The sequence below is a fragment of the Corapipo altera genome, unplaced genomic scaffold, assembly GCF_003945725.1.
Source record: "Corapipo altera isolate COAL_440 unplaced genomic scaffold, ASM394572v1 23, whole genome shotgun sequence".
NCBI classification, from domain to species: domain Eukaryota; kingdom Metazoa; phylum Chordata; class Aves; order Passeriformes; family Pipridae; genus Corapipo; species Corapipo altera.
In genome coordinates, this window is record NW_020884878.1 from 723,607 (window position 1) to 745,979 (window position 22,373).

At 40.6% G+C, this 22,373-nt stretch overlaps 1 protein-coding gene across 3 annotated transcripts in view; it reads left to right on the forward strand.

Annotated features, from left to right (window-relative positions):
* The window catches only part of MNAT1 (MNAT1, CDK activating kinase assembly factor), a 119,893-nt gene that overhangs the window by 53,065 nt on the left and 44,455 nt on the right, over positions 1 to 22,373 (forward strand). For all 3 annotated transcript variants that reach the window (XM_027637697.1, XM_027637698.1, XM_027637699.1), the window contains exon 6: positions 1,913 to 2,038. In XM_027637697.1, the coding sequence (XP_027493498.1) occupies positions 1,913 to 2,038 (126 nt within the window). The remainder of the gene's footprint in view (positions 1 to 1,912; positions 2,039 to 22,373) is intronic.

A 22,373-nucleotide genomic window follows, 5' to 3' on the forward strand; every position in this document is an offset into this window, starting at 1 on the left:
CAGGTTTTCCCTGAGCTGTGGCCTAGCTTGGAGCCAAGCAAAGAGCAAGGTGCCTTAAAGACACCATATCCACACTTTCACCAGAACCTTGTGGGTTTTGAGACCGATCTTTCAGCCATTGTTGCCATTGTTGCCTACAACCAGCAGTTTGTTTTCCCATACAGAAAATTGCTGCTGTGGGTAAACGCTCACAGCATTGGAACTTTCACGTGTGTTAATAGTTAACAGAAGGGCTCTGTGTGCACTCAGAAGGACAAACAATCAGGATGTGGTGCCTTGCTGGCACGGTGTGGGTTTCCCACAGTTGTGTAATCTGGTCACTGGGCATTGTGAGAACTCTTGAGAAGTTGGTGCGAAATTGGCTTCCTTGAGTTATTTTGTTAGAAATGCAGTGAGTGTTTGAGGAATATGAGAGGACAAAATGAACCAGAGATCTCTTCCCACTCTTCCCTTCTCTCCCAACATGATAGATCTGATGATTAAAAGAATTCAGCATCCTTAACCTCTGGCAGCTGGCAGCATATGCTGCTGTGTGGTGTTTAGAGATGTACAACTCTTGGAAGAAGCAGACTGTAAACTGTTGCATTTGTGGTCCAAGTTTTCTTCAAGTTTTATAGAAATTAGATGTCTCTTACTGTCACTACAGTTTAGATTTTTAGCATCTTCCCTCTCCTCCTCCCAGTTAATCACAAAAATGTGAGTAGGATTATGTGTGTTAGTTGTTCTGTTTGTAATTTTGGAACAGATTTTACCATGTGAGGTTTTTCTACTTTTAACTTGCAATCTGCTTGTTAGATAAAGGGAGTGTAACAAAAAGTAGAGAGGAAAAAGGACTGGTAAGTGATGTGAAAAGTCAGTGTATAATGTGACTGTTCTTCATGATCACTTCAGAAGATTTTTCTTGGATACCATGAAAACAGCAAAACATGTCATGGCATTAAAAACATCCAACTTCTTGCCTTGAACTAAGTAAAAAAAATCACAGTCCAGTTAATGAAGTTTTGTGAGTAACAAATATGATTTCATAGTTCAGTGTTTACTTCGTTTTTGAAACAAGTGTATGTGATGTTTGAGGGCCTTAGGAATAAAATACTGCACTAGAGCAGTTCAGGAAGAATCCATCTGAACTTCTTCCCTACTCTCAACTTTATGGCAGTTCTAGCCAGGAATTCTCAAGGATTTCTCTGTGTGTGTGGATAGTTGCATTAGCCTCTTAGAAAATTACTTAGCCAACAATTTCCTGACCCTCTCAGGAATGCAGTTACATATATGTATGTTAATAATCATTTTGTCCTGAGAGTTTAAGTAGTTCATTTGCTTAACTATTCATTTTACTACTTTATATATATATTTTTTTTTTTTAAAATTGGCTGGCTTCCCTAAAAATAAGTTGCTGAAGGAGAAAATAAATATGCTGTTGGTTGCACTTACAATAGTGCCATTGTGCAGAGCAGAGCAAGGATCATTTCCAAACGGCCTCAGGTGAAATCTAATGGGAAACAATTTCAAACTGGTCTGAGTTCATTGGTAGAAAGAATGTGTCTTAGATAAACATCTGATCCAAGTTATACTACTTGGTATTATTCCTTCTCTGATTAAGTTCTAATTTTTTTTTTTTTTAATTTTAATAAATATAGTTGCATTGGCCACTTGGAATAAGGAGCCTGTTATATTGTCTTTAATGTGGATTCTATAAAAATGGTTGTTTGCAGGTTGCTCTGATTTATGGGGCTGCTGCAGCTTTTTCTTATTACTGAAAATGATCTTTTTCTGCGAACTGTTTCTTAAAGGATTCTTGGCATTACGCTGCTCTCCTAGTGATGGCCTTGCAGACACAGCTTGCAGTTTTGAAGAATATTAATTAATATTTGTTTTGGTTCAGCATTCAAATTTGTTCCTCGTATGTTTACAGGAGAGCTCTGATCTTCCTGCTTCACTGCTTTTAGCTCAGCATAAGGACAGATCTACTCAGCTAGAAATGCAACTGGAAAAACCCAAACCTGTCAAACCAGTCACGTTTTCCACTGGCATCAAAATGGTAAGACTTGCTTGTTTCTTCTTTTAACGCCTTTCAAAAGGCCAAGGGTTTCCTCATAAGAAATTCAGAGGTTATTTAAACCTGAATTGCGTATTATGTTAAATGCCCTGTTCTCTTCCAATTAAATAAGTAATTAGGAAATTAATCGAAGAATTTCATCGTTCCGCTGGTTGGAATACTGAGACGACCCACTCATCACAAATACATGAAACATTTTCGTTGCATAGTTGTCAAAAAACAAGCTATACCTCTCTCCTTGCAAAATCGTGGTGTCTTTGAATTATTTTTCTTGGTTTTGTACCAATTCTGGAAGTTGAAATTTTGGAAGTTCAAGATTAGGCTTCACTTTTTTCAGATTTTCTTAAGCACTGGAGCAATCTGTGAGTATGAAACTGACAGTCTAGATAATTATGCCAAGGTTAAGGACATTATTTTCATTGTTATTTGGCTCTAGGAAGCAACAAGTACTCTTGCAAATGTGTCACTGCTACGGTGGCAGCTGAAGCCTCTGTGTGTAAATGTAAAGTTGGAGGTGGGAGCATGAGTTACTGATCTTTTCTGCACCTTACTGGTCTTCTGTTTTGTATTCTTTTAAATCCCTGCATATTTTAGGCTTTGTATTTTAGAACTGATAGTGGTAAATGACGTCTTAAAGATAACCAACTCTCTCCACCCTTCTCAATACCCAAGGCAGCAAAGCAAAAACCTTTGCATTAAATTAGTTTCCTATCAGCAGTCAATTTATTTTTGCCAGGAATATTTATACTGTGTTCATTATCTGCCAAAGTGTTCGCAGTGTAGAAGCATTTGCAGCTCATTTTTCCAAAAGTAGTGCCAGCTTTTGCAAAGCTGTGTGGATTGTTTTCTTGTTTTCCTGTTCTATAAATTGATCTTCTTCCAATTTCTTTTAAAATCTAGGAATCTGGGGGAGATTGATATGGTTTGTGAGATATTTTCTGTTTGTGTAGGAAAGCCAGTGGATAGAAAATGTTTGTTGTTCTGTTTAAAAATACTCCAGTTGAGTGCCTGTACTTCTTCTTGCTGTGACCTTTCTCCTGGGAAAAAGAAGATAACCTTACATTACATGATAAGGACAGCGGAAGTATTTTCTAATGCATTTATAAATTAATATTAAATGCTGTATATGGTAGTGGAGATCTTGAGATCTGCAGCCTTAAGTACACTTTATCTGGGAATTGTTAAAGACTTGGATGAAGAGATCTCTAGCAACACGACATTTAAATCTTAACATTTGGAATAACAGAGGATACATCAGATAACTAATCGTTACTATACCAGTGTTCAGAAAATGTGAATAGATAACTAATTTAATTTGTTCAATCCCAGAAAACAAAAAAAAAAGCCTCACTCTGATTGAGGTTAGTCCTAAATTAAAAACGAACAATTTAACTGTATTTATTTCTACTAATGTTTTTAATAATAAAGTTAAGGATAGGGGTATTTCAAGTTGGTGACTACTGTTTATGGAAAATGGATTGCATCAAACAAAAGTTTTACATTGATAAAATTAGAGGTTTTGTTGAGAAAGGTGAATGTGTGCATATTTTCTGTACAGGGGGCTTGATTTAGGTATTACATCACACCAATTTTTAGAAGTATATAGAAGTATTTAGAAGTATATTACACAATAATAACAATATTGAGATTCTGGACAATAAATGTATTAAGTGGCTTAATTGTAATTTTTAAAGTAGTTAAACAGAGAATGTTCTGTGAGTGTTCTGCTAGGACGAAGCTCAGTGCTTGGAAGCAGATGTTGAATTGCTGTGGATGATATGCAAATTGGCAGTTTATGGGGCTGCTTTGACAAGTTGGCCTCATTTGAATGAATGTGTTCTAATATGGTTAAATACAAAATTATAAATAGGGGGGTAAATAACAGGCATTGTGAAGAGGACTTGGAAGTTTAGCTAAGCAAGTAAAACAGTTTGACCCTTCGTCACAGCATGTGCTGGGTGGACCTTGAGTATGTGAATAACCCAGCAATAAATAGGAAAGGACTTGTCCTTCTGAATGCAGTGTTGGGAAGAGCTGGGGACTGGAGAGTTCTGCTGACTGCATTTTGAGTGCAAAAATCAGAACACAAAATGAACAAAAGTCCATTCAAAGGCAGAAAGATCTGCTTTCTAGTGTGATCTGTGTCTGGTTTGGGAGAAGGTATGACTCAATTTACAGTAAGTACCTCCTTCACACAGAACATGCCAAATCTGAGCAGTGCAGCCATAAATGCAGTGAGATCCAGTCACCTTAGTTAAACAAATGGGATCTAAATAGGAACTGAAGGAACGAGTGAGACCTAAAGTTCACAATGCTCCAGCGGTTAATTGGCCTCACTGTTAAAACTGAGTCTGGAATGCAACGAAATCTCTGATTCTTGATGTTTTCAGATTAGGATTGGGGTGTGTCTTGGAAAGTTATTGTAGTCAAACGCAAATTGCTGGGTGCAGAACAGAGTTAGTTTTGTAACAAGCAATACTGCCCGTGATTTGGTGGGGTTGATGATCCCTGATGGTGTGTTCTGGTGACAGTGTAAGGTGAATCCACACCTGGATACTCACCTTATTGATAAGTGTATTTTCCAAACTGAGTGTTTTTCTAAGAACCCGAGATGCCCAGTCCATTAGTTTTGTGTAGGTGTACACGTGGAGTAGGTGGAGCTTTTGTTGTGCTCTTTATAGTTGCTTTGGCTTTACTCCTCTCTAAGCCATTGGGGTTTGCACCACCTGTATTGGTAGGGGCAGCTCTAGGGGAGTACTGGGAATTTCTTAAGAAATATAGTTGTAATTAATCATAGAATCATAAAATCTACTGGGTTGGAAAAGACCTCTGAGATCATCAAGTCCAACCCTTGATCTGACATCACTGTGGTTACCAGACCATGGCACTGATGCCACATCCAGTCTCATCTTAAAACCTCCAGGGGCGGTGGATCCACCACCTCCCTGGGCAGCCCGTTCCAATGTCTGATTGCTCTCTCTGTAAAAAATTTCTTCCTAATATCCAACCTAAACCTCTCCTGGCAGAGCTTAGTGCTCTGTTTGGCTCAACAGTTCTGCTCATTCGGTGTATTTCTGGGAAAAGCCTCCTCTCGCTGTCAGAGTTTCGGCAGCGCACATTTAATGAATCACTGTGTACATTCTTCTCCCGTGCTTTTAGTTTTTCCTTGTAGTTTGGTCACTGACCTTTTCTGGTGGGTGTTTTCCTTAATTTTGTTTCAAAAGAAAGGAATCCAGATAGAGCTAGCTGAGATGCTGGCTAATCCAAAGCTGGTGTTTACACAAAGGCTATAAAAGTGTGCCAGTTGTGGCAATCCACGGGTTTGGGGTTTTTTCCGGCTTGAACATGAGTGTTTTTCCTAGGAAGGCCTTGATCAGAGATGCTCTTCTGCCTGGCTGCTAATTGAACATGTTTCTCTGTGTCTGAATTAGGAGGCATGTCCATTCTAGTCTCCTGGGCAATGCTCAAGGAAGTTGGCTCATTTAAGGTGTCATATTAGTGCTGTGAGTTCCTCTGCTTGCAGTGGGAGGAGGGAATGTCTTTCACTTGTAAGCTAAGCAAGAGCATCCCCTATAGCACGAGACAGACAATTAGTTCATGGGGACAGGGTCTCCTTCACTTTTCCTTTTGTTAAATTCCTTCTTTTTTTTCACCTTTCAAGTGGAAGCAGAGTTTGTCTCTCTAGTCTACTGTTTAACTTTTTCAGTAAATTGTATCTTCTGTGCACCAAGTTTACCTTCCAAATCGATCAGTTTGATTTACCTCTGTGAGTGGGGGCGAGGAAGTGCTTTGGAGCTTTCTCCTTATCATAGTCTTCATATTAAGAAATACACTTTAAGCATATCTGAATATTTAAAACAGTCTTATTTGATCTCAAGTCTGTGTAAAGCCACAAAAGTAGCAATCATTGCAGTAGTGCTAAAAATGCTATTTCCTGTCAATTCTGGTACTTCAGATTTTAGTAGCTGTCAAAAAGAGCAAAGGTTGTTAGGAATGAATGATGTTTCCAGTGTTTCTAGGGCTTATCAGGGGGTGCAAAACAAATCTAAGTCTGGCAAGAGAATCGTTCCTCTGTTTCTTGGTGAATGGAGTGACCATTTCTGGTTGGAGGTAACTTTAATGTGAAGCTCATTTTGAGATGTAAAAGAGATGCTCATATGTATTGCACACAAAATGGCAGTTTGCAAGTGCAACAGGAATTAATTTTGTTACAGGAATTCAGTTTTCTTTTTATGTCTCTGGCATTTACAGGACTGTAGGAACCTTTTGGTGCTTGTAGATCTGTGCTTTACGTTGCCGTTGTGGTTAAAAATGCATAGAAGTGTGGACGTATTTAACTCCTCTTTAATTCACTGGTGTGGGAACATGGAACCTTTAGAGTCTGTGGCCCAGCCAGTTCCATATTTGTAAAAAATGAGTGCCTTAGGCTTATGCTCTCTCCAGCATGTTTCAGGCTGTCCCTTTTCTGTTCCTTCCAGTTGTATAATGTTCCTGTTCTCCCTTCCCCCAGCCTCCCAGGACACTTTGCCTCTAGTGATGGTATTTTTGAAGTAATCTCATGTAGTTAAAAACCCAATTACCTCTAATTGGATTGCCAAAACACTCAGGAAAACAACATAGGTGTCCTCTTGCCTGCTACCGCATGGGAGAGTTTGCCTTTTTGCATTTTGTCCCTGAATGCCTCAGAATTAATGTAACACGTCATTGACCTTTCATTTTCTGCCGTCATTTTTGTTTTATTACTTAATAGCAGTGGGGATATTTATTAATAGAAATATTAGTGAAGAGTGCTGTACATGCTTCGTCATTACCAAGATGGTCTCTGCCCCTCTGAATCTGCAGTGTAAATAGATGTGTCAGGGAGGGAGGGGAACCAGATACCAGGAGGGGATGTTCTCTCCCAGGATTAAACGGCAGAGCAGCGGAGGAAGAAGGAATAGGATCCAGCCCTGCTGAATTCCTAACCTCGTGGCTCTTCCGCTGAGCCGGGCTCCATCTCCTGTCAACAGCACCCCTGAATGGCAGCGAATTAAGAGTGAAATATCTGCTCCAGCTACTGCTTCCCTTGCCCAAATCACAGCAGCGATGTTAAATATAACTTTGTGGGTCTGAACGTTGCCCGGATTTATTCCAGTTCTTGTAGTTTTGGCTTATTAGCAGCTGAATGCTGGGGAGAGCAGCGTGCAGTCTAGGGCAGCCAGAGCTTGCAGGAGGGAGCAGTCACAGCATCAGTATTTCAGAGGAATGGATTTGTGTCAGACACAGGATGTCTAGGACACCTCAGGAATGCGTGTTACCACTAAGCTGCACATAACAAGTGTCAGGGAATAGATTTCATACAGCGTTACACTTGCAGTATTATTCTGATGGGAAATAATATTCTTATTTTATGTTATGTGGAGCTATTTCTTGTAAAACATTGACCTCATCAGCTCAGGTCAAATTAACTGTTCTTTATTATTGCCTTTTCCTGCAATATTGCTTCCTGTGCAAACAACTCCTGAGCGGCTGCTCCTGTTTTTCAGTCTGTTTCTTTTATAGCTTGTGGAGCAATTATCCAAAATCCTGTTCCAAACGCAAAAAAAGTCTGTCAAAATATCTTTTTAATCAGTTGTGCTCCTTCAAAGTTGCTTAGACATATGCCAGGTACTCTGAGGTAAGTGAGGTGCATGTCACACTGTGGTTTAGACTACAACTTTTCTGCAGCTCCCACGGGGGCTTTGCCACCCTGTCTGTGTGTCTAGGGACTGTTTCAGCCTTTCAGCTTTGCTTTACTGACTCTTGCTGCTCTGGTTTGGTTGGTTGGTTTGTCGGTTTTTGTGTAGTGTGTTTTGGTGTGTGGGTTGTGGTGGTTTGTTTCCTTTTTTTTTAAGTGCTTTTAGTTTTTGCCTCAAGTTAAAAAAATAAATCAGTCAATCAAGCCCTCCTTCACTGTTAGCTCAGCTGGTCTGTCTTCAGGCTGAAACTCTTCAGATGGAATTGATTTCTTTGAGATCTATGCCATTTTGAGTTTAATTGGTGTTTTGTTTTTAATCTTCGTTTGGCTCGTACTGCACACATTTCTCTTTTACAGCTGGGTGGAATATTTTCCTTTTCACAGCTCTTGGTAGTTTAGAATCACAGCAAAATCACAACACTTACTTTCAAGAGGAGCTGGTGTGTTTGGGTGTATTGATCCTTTCGGAATAGATGTTTTTGTTTAGAGAGCATGCACGTAAAGGTAAAATTTCCAGTGGCACTGAGCATTAGGTGGGTCTGTACCACTGCATTGCCCTCGCAGTCTTGGTGCCTGTGTGTGGTGGCTGTGTCCCAGCTCAGTGCTCTGACACTCTGGGCTGGCTGTCAGTGCCATGAAGCTGAGTCCCTTTGCAGAGGAAAGCCAGATGTCCCAGGCAGAGGGCAGTTACAGTGTGTTCCAGCAGGTCTCTGAATGAAGGTGCTCAGGGAACGAGCATTCCTGCCAGGCAGCTTCCCTGGAGTGGAGATTCTTGAGGTTGTGCATTCTTGCCCTGTGACAAGTGGGATTCTGCAGTTGCTAAGCACCATTTCCTGATTCCTAGTAATGGTATATATTGTGTATTGCTTTAGCTTTGGATTTTTGTCATCAATAACAATGCCTTGTTTTTAGCAATGAGCACTGCATTGATCTGCTGAGAAGGATAGTACTTCTGAAAAGAAAAAAGGAAAAAGAAACTGTGACTGCTGGATCTCCACTGTCTTTGACAATACGTGGGTACAGAATTCAAACATATGAACTGAGGGACACCAAAAATGCTGGATGATATAACTCAGGTTAGGACTAACGTGTTGGATTTAAAAAATTATCCAGAGCTCTGTGATCCACATACTGCTCACTTAAATCTCATAGGTTTATATATACAATATGATTGCATCTTCCGAGTGGCACGTTGGAGAATGATTAGCAATAGTAAATACGTTTGTCATACCAAGTCCCTAGCCCTCTGTTTATATAAAGATGTTTTGTTAAGAGTCAAGCACATACATGCAGAACTGTGCTTTAAGTTTTTGAACTCTGGTTTTGAAGTGTATGCCAGATAAACTTTATTTAAGTGATCTGTCATCAGAACGCTTCCTTTGCACTCCAGCCCACGGACTGAAATCCAAAACATTAACTGGGTTCTGGCCTTACTAAATAATTACTGTTATATCAAAGTACGTAAACATTCAACACGTTATGTTGACTTAATGAATTTTTTTTTTCCTAATGTAGGTAAGAAGTATTTCTGGAGAAAAAAGGACGAAAGTAAATGATAGTGCTTGTTATTCCTCTCACCTCATTTACACCGTGATGGCCTTGGAAAAGGAGGCTGGATTTTGAAAATGCGGTTCTATGTCTCCCCAAATCTCTCTGCAGGATTTCTGTTTGGAATGCCTTAGGAAAGATGCCATAGCAGAAATTAAGCTGTTTGGTGGACAGACATAATCAGAACTTCTTGACCTGATTCTGTTTTATAGTTGGTCTCTCTTATACTGCTCTGTTAAAATAAATATTTGTTCATTTGCTTTAAGGCTCCTTTACGTGGCTAAAGCAGCACATGTTTATATACACATATTAGTATAAATACAAATCAGGCCCATAAGTTTGCACAGCTGTAATGATTGGAATTTAGTAAATGAAATAGTGCCAACAGTGTTAATTGTACAGGAGTGAACAGCACAACTGATGTACTTGTTAGAGTGGCTGTAGCCAGCAGTGGAGCAGGTCTGAGCTTTAGCTGTCACTTTTATGAATTAAACTGTTCTTAGGGTTTGGGGGGTTTTGAGGTTTTTTTTGGTTGTTTGTTTGGGTTTTAAGGTGTCCTGTTTGGTTTATGGAGTTACCCAAGAGCTTACTTGCTTGCCCAGCTCTTTACCATCTGTTTGCAGAGGTACATCTCTGTTCACGCAGCGTGTTTTGGTCCCATGAAAAGGCTTGTAGGGAGAAGGCTGCTGGAGGGGTCCAGCCAGGTTGTCAGCTGCTTCCTTGCTTGTGTGGGAACAGGCACTGGGATAGAGCATCAGGAACTGGGCTTCAGGCCCTAATGTAGGTTGCCCAAATTCCATCCCAAGCGACAGCCAGACCTGCCACTAGCTACAATAGCACAAAGACACTTTGTAGAGTGTTCTAAGGAAAATGCCATTTAAATCAGCCTGAGATCCTCCTGTTTCTGAGTCTTATAGCTCTGAATATGCCATTGCTTGAGTAGGTGTTACTATGAGCAGTAAGGAGAGATCTGACTGAAAGAAAGAAGGTGGCTGAGAGGAGAGTCCAACAAAACAGCTGGCAGGGAAATAAAGAATAATAAAAAATTTCTCAATCATTGTTTGTTTTGGAAAGATCATGCTTTAAGCACATGGAAATACTTTACACATTTGAGAAGTGCTGACTTCCTACATGCCTTGTGAAGGAACAGCAAATCATTCATATAATGTAAACACATTTATAGATTGTTCCAATATAACTTTTTTCAGTGCTGCTGTTCTTTTTAACAGGATACAATTCAGTGCATACATGCTCTTTTGATGCTATACTTTGACCAAGAGTTGCAAACATCATAAATGTTAAATCTTAAGAGTTCATGCTAAATGAGCAGTGCAAAGTTATTGAACCACACTTTTGATGCAAAAAGTTGTTAAATGGCGCTGCTCGATGCACTGTTTTAAAGTAAACATACCAGAAAGGAGTGCTGGGGTGAAACAGAAAGAAATAACTTGTCCAAAAGTGTGAGTATGAGGAGACTCCTTATTTCTTGGTGTAGAGATGGTATTAAAAAATGGGAGCGGAAATTTCCTCTGTGAGCGTGGAATTTTAAGTCACGGAAGCAAAATGAATAAAGTGAGAAGCGTTGGTGCCAAAATTGCAGTGGATCCTTGTGGAATTGTCTAATCATAGTTCTGGGAGGGCGTCTTGAGAGGTCGTGGGGTCCTTCCCCCCACTGTGAGGCAGAGCCAGGGGTACTTCATGCCAGGTACTGGTCTAACCTGTTCTTAAAGACCTCCAGAGATGGAGGCTTTGCAGCCTCCCAGGCAGCCTCTGGTAGCACTTACTGCCCTTGCTTTTACATTTTGGGGGAAATTCAGTAACTGTGTGTTTCCTTTGACCTGATGCAAGTTCATTTTCTGCCTAGGTAGGTGCCAAGAGTGGGTTGTTCTTTGCTTTTTTGTGGGAGGTTATTATGTACTTGAAGATGACTATCTGAAGATGACTATTTAAAGAGGACTTCACAGAACTAAATATTTTAGAATTTAGATATAAAAAAAAATAGTTCAGATGCCTTAATTTTCATTTAACAATAAAAACATTAGTTTCTTCTGCAAATGGTTGGTAGACTGTCTCCACTCTACAGACTAGATGTGAAATGACATTCATCAGCTGATGACTTTTTAGAGAGGAAAATTCTTTTAAAGAGAGCATTAAGAACATTTGAAGAATTGTTGTAAGTTCGATGAAGGATTTGAATCCATTTAGGGAAGCTAAAGTAGTAAATTTGGATATATACCTAGAAAAATGTGTGACCTTTTTGCCATGATCCTTTCATTCCTAGCATTTGTCTGCATTTGTGAGAACATTACATGTTTTCTTCTAATCCTTTCTTCTGTTGCTGCTGATCAAAGCAGTTCTGTGTCATTCTTTCATCTTCTCCGTTGTTTACCTGGAGGAGCGCTGGTGACCTGGAATGGCAGAGCTGGGATAACATCTTCACAGATTCCTCTGAGTCAGTGGCCGGTTGGGCTGTGTCTGTTTGTCTTGCTTTGAGAGCAAGACAGGCATGTGTGTGCAGACTTATCTCACAGGCTGGTTTTATTCCTGGTTATTCCATTTCTCAATGAATGGAGTCTGTTTTCCGGTGTAGAGGATGTTGTTCTCGCAGCACAGATGAAAGATCTCCCAAATGCCTGTGTTGTGTTCCATGCTTATTCTCAGGGCCACCTTCAGACAAATTTTGGGTAAGCACAGCCTACACCTGGCTTTTCTGAAATTCTTGCCAGACTTCAAGGGTCATGCAAGGAGAGCCAAGAGAAGGACAAAGGGATGGTCATAGCGGGAGGTAGTCGCTGGAAGAATGTGGCAGGGAAATCAGTACCAAGTGCTGGCAGCAGCAGCAGTGGTGCCGTGGTGGAGCATGGGATCAGGGCTGGGGGATGGGGAAGCACGGGGCAGCTGATCAGATGGATGGAGGGAACATGGGGAGACATGGTGCCATTGCTCTGAGTGGGGAGATTTAGGACAGCTGGGAGTGCATGGGATGAGAGTCTGGGGAGAAGGGCTGAGGGGTTTCTGCATGAGATTGGGAATTATAGGAGAGCTCTAGGACAGAAGGATTTGGTTCTGGTACTCATCTGTCTGACTCAGTTCCTCTGTAAGAAGTCTGGTCTTCGAGGACTGCGGGGGTTTCAAATGTACCATCTCCACACCTGGTTAACCAAGTGTTCTGGCTGTAGGCAGGGGTGTGGGATTCAGGGCTTGTGTTTCCCCACAGCATCTTCTGTTTTGTGTTAATCTCTGTTCCAAGGTACATCAGCCTTACTAATATATTAATTTCCTACAAAGAAAAAATCATCAGTGTGCTGGTTGAGGCCGTGCTGCGTGTGCATGTACCACATTTCTGCACCTCAACTCCTGCCTAAGTGAACACAGCAAATAAATGAATGTTTGCTACAGGGTCTCGGTGGAGTTGACTTTTGAGCTTTAAAACAGCACATTTGTGAATTAAAAATACATTTAAAAATGAAGCTGTATTTCAAATGAGCTGTTGCGGGCCCTAGTTTTAATTAGTCATTATTACCATCCAAGGTGCACCCATATTGTGCTAGGGTACTTGCAGCAAAAGATATTTGGATCAAAGAGACAACGTTCTGTACCAAGGAGACTTCAGAAGTGGTTTTCCTTAAAAATGTTTGTTCAGGTGCAGAGGGTGGGAGAAAGGAATCTTGTTTTAGGCAGTCGGCATTGTACATCAAAAAGTAAATGTCCCCATATACACCTAGTGTGAGCTCAGAGTGTCAGTCAGGGTGCCTCTGGAAAGGAATATTGACAGCATTGGCTAATAATGAAAGAGAAATTATCCTTGTGAAGAAGCACCTTGGTCTTTGAAAGTTTGGCTTATCTTTATTCCTCCTAAATGTTTTGGGTTTGTTGAGGCTTTTATTTTAAAGGAGAAAAACCCCAATAAGAACATATATTAAAGTGGACAATTGACTAGTTTAGTTTGTTGTTTTGCTGCGTCTGAAAATAGTTGCTACACTGGTAACTCTTGTATTTTGGGGAAGTGTGAGGCTCAGGCGTAGTTTGTGAGATGTGTTATAGTTCAGTGGAACGTGTGGCAGAGCAGTAAAATCCTCTGCCTCTTACCAAGTCGATAATAGCATGGTAATAGCTTGTGTTTTATGCAGACTTCTTTTCCAGAATATAAAGTACTAAAGAATATTGTAACTACAGAGAAACCTGCTTTGACTCACTTAGACAAATGTGTGCAGCGGTATGGGCAGGAAATGGAAGGACAGAGAGCACATGTGGAACCATCTATCTAAATTAGCTGGATGGGGGCCAGGAGACTGGAGCTTGCAACGTTTGCTGTGATTCATAGAAAACAAAACGATGGTTTTGTGTAAGAATAATGGTTCTTGTATTATTCTGGGCCAGTGAGGTAGATCCTGCAGGACACAGATGTACCTCTCAAGGTGGTGTGTGTGGAATGGGAAGATGGTGGAAAGGTAAGTTTGGAGGAAGGAACAAGTTAAAAGTGAGGGCTGTGCAGAGGACGAAAGCAGCATGTATTTTTAAGTCTGAGGTCCATTCTCCTGTTTCATCTCTTGAAAGAGAGACAGAAATAAATAGAGCATTACTCTCTTCTCCAAAGCATAGAGAGAGAGTCACAGAACCATGATTGTCTGCAAGACGGTTGGAGGCAGTGCTCCAGGAACCAGGAGCTGCTGGGCTGGGCTGCGTAGATGTGCTGACAGATCCAAAGGGGATCTGTGTAGGCACCTGATCCTCACCATCCTTAAGCACTCCCTGGCACTGGGACTTGGGGTTGCCTGTGCTTGGGTACCTGTGGACACGTGTACATGACTAGCATAAAAAAAAAAAATCCACATACATCACATGTATCCCAGACTATGTAAAGATGGCCAGCTTGTAATGCTTCCCTGTGACAGGCCTTTTGGGTTCAGACAAGCAACGTTTGAATAATCAGTTAGTAAATATTTGAAGAATTTTCTGCCTTTCCAGAAGGGTGGCACTATCCTGGCCGTGCCTGCACGCTGAGGATGCCCCATTGTCATTGTTGTTTACAAGAAAACATGATAAGGGTTTCCTTTTCTTGGGGGGGGGAGAGGAAGAGGGCTTGGCTTGAGAGCTGATGGGAGGATGTAGAGGGGATTGCAATGGGAGCCTCAACCTTTCTTTGTCTTCACCTATTCAGTGTCAGTTAGGCACCTTAATCTTCCCCTTCATGGGATGATGCCACATTGAATTCCCATGGTAATTTAGGTAGAATTCTGATAGGCCAAGAATTTATCATATCAGGCACTTCTAAAATCTGTTTGGAACATGGGGTAAAAAACCCAAAACAACACAATCCCCTTAAGGTGCAGTTTACACTAAAGCTTAATGTTGCATCAGTTTAGTTGCATTGATAGTGTTATGTACAGCATTTGCTTTGTGCTACTTTTTAACCTATTTTGTGTCTGGTCAGTTAAGTGAATTTGAAATACAAAAATTAAACAGATGTGTCACTTTTAAAGTAATAGAAATACTCTTGAAGAATGTTGTACCCATTTAGCCATTAGTTGCTTTTAGGTTTTGTGTTACTAACTTAAGCTATAGCTGAGTTGCCAGGTATAACTTCAGCATTAAGTCTCTCTGTCACCTGACTGAAAAACCTTTGGATTTTTTTTTAAAAAGGACCCTGAATAAAATCTTGGTGGTATCAGGGTTATTCTGTTTGTCATGAAGACCGAAGTATAAATGTAGCTGCTCTTTAATTCTTCTTTAGTGTATTTATGAAGAGGCAAAGTGCATAGCAACTGCAGCTTTTCAAAGTGTTGAATTTCTTCTGTAGGAAGAAGCCTCCCTGTAGAACTGGGGATACTTTATCTTTGTTGTTAAGTACAGCACTGTATGACCATGCTGGTTCACCTTTTATTATCTTTAGTCCATCTCTGCTCTGTCTCACTGGTAGCCTCAGGCTAAGAAATGAAGGAGTGGGCTGTGCTGGAGGTGGCAGAGTTGGACCTGCAGGTGGGAACTGAATTTAGAGGGTAAAAACCACTGCTGCATATTCTGTTTGGGAAAACCTCTGCCTGCAGCTCTGGAGCTGTGAAAGTGCAGTCTGGAGCTGGAAAAGGTGGGAAGAAAGTGTATTTTCTTGTGCTTTTGCATGGGGAGGTTTTTGCTGTTGTGCATTCTGTTGTCTTTGGTTTTGCTGGCACAAAAGGAGGAGCAGGAAAGTTGAGGAATGGCCATCTGAGGCTTTTAGGAAGGGGAGAGAGAACCCCTACCTGACATCGCCTGTGGGTGACGGGGAGAGGCACACACAGCAGGTCCTTATTTTGGCAGTGGGAGGTATGTGTGTGTGTGCATTGTCAATTGTCTGTGACAGCTGATGTTGGGGGAAGGGAGCTTTTGAGGGGAATTCAGAGATTTAGATCAGGGAATATGTGCCTCAGTCAAAATGCTTCTGTTGTAGTTAATACCAAGTGACTAAAGCTAGTTTGAACATGATTTTTGGATTGAAGTATCAATGCAACTTTGGTTGGGTGGTTTTTTTATGTTGGTTTCCCCACCTTCCCTAGGAGAACATGTTTTGCTGAAGGATCATTTGGAAAACCTGAAAGAATGTTGATGATGTGAGTGACAGGGTTACTACTGTGACCACTTGGACAGATTCATTGAATTTATAAAATCTTCTCTTTTCACAGTTTTTTTTATGCCTTTATTTGATTTGATTAATGGCATCTTGAATTTTGTTTTAATTATTTGCATAAGGTCACACGAAGTATTAAGTTAAAGCCATGGAAAATAACTCTGCGAATTCTTACTGCTCTGAAATTTAATTAAAAACCTGCAAACTTTGTCATTCATCATTTTACCATAGGAGTGTATTTCTTATGGAGACAATCTAATATCCTGCAGCAGCTTCATGGCATTACAGAAATAATTAATGGACCCTTTTAGGGCAATGTGTGTTGCTACAATGTGGAATAATACTTCAGTGTAGTCAGTGAATGGTGTGCTTAGGAAACACTAATCCCTTGTGTATAGTAGCAGGAAGTATGAATATTACTTATTAATAATAATATAAAACACCTTTGCACACATGCCTTTTTCTGGGCATGTCTACCTTTTTGTAAACGACAGCAAATTTTAATTGCAGAAAATTGGTGAGAAACAAGAAGGATTTGTGTAATTAAGATGATCTGTTTATTTAAAAGTCTTCAGAAGTTGTAAGAGATGGAACTTAGCTGTATGTGAGGGATGACTGTTGTGCAATAATGCCCCTTCATTCCCCTTTCATAATAAATCTCCGCAGAGTATTCATCTAAAGGGCTGGATGCCAAAAAGAACAGGTTCGACTTGTCTGTGAGGATTTACACCACAGTAAAATGCACAACTGCTTTTGTAGAGGTCATTGTGAAGGTCAGGGAGCCAGTACTAAGGGCTGAATGGGAGCAGCCTGGAACAATGGTGTGAGAGGTTGGGCTGCCTGAAATCTGTGTTTAAAACCTCATCTGAAATGTAGCAATGAGCTGGAATCGTTAAAACACACGACTTCAAAGCATCCAGGCTGTTTTGCAAGAAATAAATGGTCTCTTTTCCAGTAGTTTGCATCTCATACTCTCTGCTGAATGTAGCTCCAAGCTCAAAAAGCAAGAGTGCACCCGATTCCTGACAATTAACATTGAAATAACTGAGTATGTCTGATATAAATGCCCTCAAACTGTTAATAATTACCTCTGTCCAGTTTTTAAAAACCCCTAGTTGATACTGGATTTAATTATCTGAAATTTGGCACACTTTTTTTTTTTTTTTTACAAATAAGGTCTGAGTTTGACCATAGGGTCTCTATGTCTTTAAATAAAAGATGATGATCATTTCAAATGGCAACCGGCCATCGGTGAGGTTTAGTGCAGAGATTAATTAGTAAACTTTGGAATGCGCTACAGCAAATGCAGCTGATTGGCAATAGCATGTGGAGCAGCAACTGGTGGAAAGCTGGTGCTGCTCAGCAGCAGAGGTATTTCCAAAAAGACTTAAAGGGTGCTGTGATGTGCTGTGCTTTAAATGGCACTGTGCTGATTGCATCAAACCACCGGTTCTGCGTTTATGCAGTTTGGTAAATGCACAGATTAGGGAGATCTGATGTGCACTGGAAAAGGAAGCAAGTTTTCTTGGGTTGTTTTGATAAGCTGAGGTGCACCCCATCGATAAAGTGATGTCCCTGAACATCAGTTTACAGGGGATTGTGGTCTATTTGCAGTGCATTTTGCAATTTTTTTTGCTAGGAAGACAAATGTCAAATGCTAAGATAGGTATTATTCAAAAAAGATGCTGAAGGGAATGTGATCAATTCAGTGGCTATTGCAGTGAGCTATTCCTTAGAATTCTGGTCTGCTTTTTAAAATGATACAAATTTCTGAGTATGACTGCATGATTTATAATTGCTTGCTGTCTTTGTTTTAAGTTTTTAAATACATGATTAGAGAAATTTGGAAACTTTCTCTGTTAATTGGCTTTCTAAGATACTTAATCAATTTGGTATGAGTAATGGACCCTGTTATGTATAGTCCCTAATGGGACTGTTTTTTCAATTTTTTAGACCATGGGATTGGGGTCCAGATAATAAAATTAAGATGATTTATACAATAAATAACTATTCTTGAGACTTTACTTGGAAGTCCAATATACTTCTTAAAATCTATTTAATAATGTTGTGTTAGTCTCCTAATGTCCACCTTCAGGTAGAGAGGGATGGCCTTCTTACCATTTAGACTGGTAAGAAAACGCTCCAAAACCAGTGGGTTTTTGCTTTGGAAATGGCTTGTGCATCTTGACTAGACTGGTAAAATCCATCAGACTACCTGTATCCTGAGCTAAAATCTGTCCTTTTATGCTGATGGTATCACTGACACGGCCATATAAATTTTTGATCTAAGACTGACGGAGGTGCTTGATCTCATAAGATATGGATCATCCTGGCTTTAACCCAGGAAACCCTTAAGCACGTGCTTTAAAATGAAGGAAGCATGTATTCCTGTTGGCTTAACCCTCAGCTCTGTGTCTTTGCCCTTATTGCAGTTCACTCCCCAGGGCCCATCCAGGTATCCTGGTGGATCTGTGGACCAGGCGATGGCACAAGTTGGTGTCCAATACCTGGTTGTGAACTGCTCGACTTGGAACAGTCCACGGAAGGACAGGGAGCGGAGACTGGAGTCCTCAGGGTGCTGGTTGTTTCTCTGGAGGCCTGTTTCTGCAAGCCTCTGCTTCCTAGACCGTGGTGTTTATTGCCACAGGTAATTGCAGCGCAGCGGATGGGCTCAGTTTACGCCGTCAGGTTTAGGCTTGCTTGGCTTTGTTGGACTGGACTTGTAGGCCACGATCCAGACAAAGTAATCGGAATGCGACGGCTCCTTTGACTTTGTGAAGCTCTTTGTTTGCTCGAAGCTGTGTAGTTTTCTAAGCTGAATCATTGTTGCTGAATCTGGGTCTAAGCCCCAGGTAAGTGTACGATAAAATTTTCTGATAGGAAATAAATTTGTTAGCTTGACGTGCCTCTAAATAAATCCCGTGTGTAAATGTGCACACGATTGGGGAATTACAGGGTTGTGCAAACATTCTGTGACAGTATTGGTTTAAAACTGTTTAGCTCATGCCCTTGTTTATTTGTGTCTGGGTGTGTCTGTGTGTACACACAGAATAGAAACCTCCATGCACATAAAAAGCATCTCATTAAAAACTGCAGCATTTGGGCACAGTAATCAGCTAATTACTGAGATGTGGTTATTTTCTCAAATAAATCTACTATGTGTATGTACAGTATACACATCCAAGTACATTGCAGAGCATTATGAATAATTAAAAGGAAACTGTAGCCCTTTGCAGAAACGAATGCAGCAGTGCATTATCCTGGCCAGGCTGCTGATTTGCTGTGACTCAACTATTGTATGAATTATAGAATGCTCTTGATAGCACTTGAGGGCTGCCTCTTATATTGGTCTAAATCTGAGACAGGAAAGGTTAAACAAAGTCTGAATTTCGTTGACTTGGTAGCAAACAATCACTGCTTTTGCTAATGCCCTGGAATGGCTGGTAGAGCTGCTGGAGTAGCTGAGCTGGGGATTAGATGATTTTGTAAGGTGAGCTGCTTTTGGGCTCTTGGCAGGCTTTTGTTCCTTGTAGGTCCCTTGGTCAATGCTCTGTCCTAGCCATAAATGTTTCAGCCAACACAGCAATGGCTATGAATAGAGAATGGGGGGAGAAAAAAGTTGATGCAGGGTGGTGTTTTAACTGTGACCCAAGATTAATGTGAAACTGAAGGAGAAAACGTGGCTTTCTCAGTATACTTCCAATTGATGAAAGTTTACATCCAGAGCCAGGGCAAAGTTATTTAGGCTGGTAGTGATTTAAAGGGTGATTTGAATTTTTTGTTAAAGCTTTTAGATGTGGCCCTGCCATCTTTTGCTGAAAATATAATTTTCCTAAGAGTTATACATCTTAGCCTTCATTTTCATTTTCTTGTCAAATCTTGGACAATTCAAAACAAAACCCCAAAACCCCACCCTGGATTATTAAGCCAAATGTGCCGTGAAAGCTTCTCAAACAGCTTGCCTTGGCACGCTGAAATTAATGTGGTTCTAGTCCAGCAGTGGTGGTGGTGAGAAAAATACCCCTCCAAACTGTCAGCACTTGGGAAAGGAAACACAAAAACCTATTATTATTCATATGTACTCTATAGAGTTTCTGATTTGCTCAACGGTGCGGTATCAGTTACTGCGATGCCTGTAGCGATGGGTTTGTGTTTCATGTGATGAAGTGAAACAGCGATGCAGATGCACAGTAGCCCAGTGTTGCTGGATGGATGGCTTCCAGGTAGATGGACTCTTGGGCTGACCGGCTCAGGAGGCAGTTTGCTGTGGTCAGCCAAAAAATCAGCCCTTGCTGGTGAGTCTGGAAGTGTGCGTGCGCGCTGAGTCAGTCTCTTTAGAAAGCTGGTGATTGTAGTTCTGATTAGACTCAAAAGGCTTGGCAAATCCTAGTTGTGTGGGAAGCTCGAGTGCAAAAACTTGCCTAATTTTCTTTATTTAAATCAGTATCGTCCTGCCTGAGGCCTTTTGGAAAGCACATCTAAGGGGACGCTGTTTTAAGTTAACACAGTGTCTCTCGTGTTCACAATAAAGGGTACTTTCATTGGAAAAGGATGTGCTTACAGTTACCTTCCACAGGCTTTTGCCATATTAAACGTGGAAGGACTCAACTCTCCTGTATGCACACAGTGTCTTTTGTGAAATTTGTACTTAGAAGATTTGATATCTTCAAGTTTGCTTTATGATCAGCAATTCTTTGAACTCGCAAACAAGACAGTGTGCATAACTTCAAATATCCATTTGAAGTCTGATTCTGAGGAATGCTTATGGGGATTTTGACCTTAAAATGTGAAGTTTGATCTCTGTCTCAAAACTGCAGTTTTGTAGCGGAAATGTAAATACAGTCTGAACTGTTTCTAAATACCTTTAAAGTGTGCTGTGTCTCTTAAAGACAGGGACTTTATTCCAGAGATTCTGGATATTCAAACCATGGAAACCTATTTCTGTTCATAAGGCCCAAGATTCAGGAGCTGATCTCTCATCAGCAAAGCTCACTCTCATGTGCTTTTGTTCAGGAGACACCGATCCATGGTGGTTTAGCTCTGAATAAAACATTTTTGGTAATTGTGAAACCTCATATACCAGTGAAGGGCTAAGGGTGGAAGCTGACTGAGATGATTTAGAGTTTTATATAAGCACATAAAGCTGTAAGTTGTCTTGTTGTGTTTGGGTTTGGAAAGCACTTTTTAACTACTTTGACATCTCGCTTTTATTCTCAAACATCTGCTTTAGATTGTTTGCCATAAAAGTGTAAGAATTAATCTTGCCCTCGTTTTTGTTATTGCTACCAGAAACTGAACTATTTTTATTACTTCTTGTATAGGGATTTGGATGCTGAACTATTTTCAGAGTTGAGGAGAAAAGGAGTTTGTATTTTATTTTCTTCCCCCCCCCCCCCCCTAAGCTTACAGGTAAAATTAATTAAATTAGAGTTTTTAAGTGCACAGAGATGTTAGACACGGCTTGTTAAACTGTATAATAAGTTCTACTGTGCTTTATTTGGTCCAATATTAAGAGTTTTAAGGGAATTCAAATGATCAGCTCATTTTGGTTTTTTTCTCAGAGCAGGAGCTTCCGTGAGCCGGGGTAAGACATTTGCATCATCTGTGGAGAGCCTGGTACATATTTTACTGAACGGATATAATATATGAAAGAGAAATGAAAAACTTCCTATATGTTTAGTCCTTTGATTAACAAATGTTCTTAATACTTGTTCTCAGGGCTTCCTTTCTCTGGGATTCCAGCTTGTTTGTGTTGTTTCCCAAGCAGCAGCCAGTAGCCATGGCATGGGATGTCAGTGCAAGCCCTGATCTCCAGCACGCTGCGTTTGAGCGATTCCCTTCCTTGTGTTGGGTGTTATTAAATGTCAGAGCATTCTGCTGATATGGGTCCATCCAGTACTTATGTCAGAGCATACAGGAATCTTCCTTTCCACAATGGAAGTGTTGTTTTTAAGGCAGAACTGTCTGTTGTAAGCCCATAGCAGGAAATACTCAGGCAGCCTCTCTAACTTGCTCAAAATGCGGTGTTTGTGCTGCAGTTGCTTTCACAGCAATCTCCTCTTTCAGAGCCTGTGGCAACACTTGCCATTTTTTTATTTGAATACAAGTGTTTTAGCAAAAGGGTTCACAAAGGAGCCAGTTAACAAGATAAAACAGATGAGGCATCTTTTTATTTTACAAGCAGATAAATAGGATTTTTCTGGGACTAACTGAAATTACCATATGATTTTTATCGCTGCTTTTGCTGCCAGCTTCTGTTTTGTCTGAGACTAGATTTTTCATGGCAGGAACCATTCCTTTTTCTTTGTGTCAAGGGTGCCTTAGATATTTCTGGTTATTGTGCTTCAAGGAGTAACGAGGCTGTAGCCACTGAAACCAGAGCAATGCAGTAGGCTGTGGTAGCTCGTGGAGGGACTTTCTGCATCACTCTCAGGATCAGACGAGGTTTA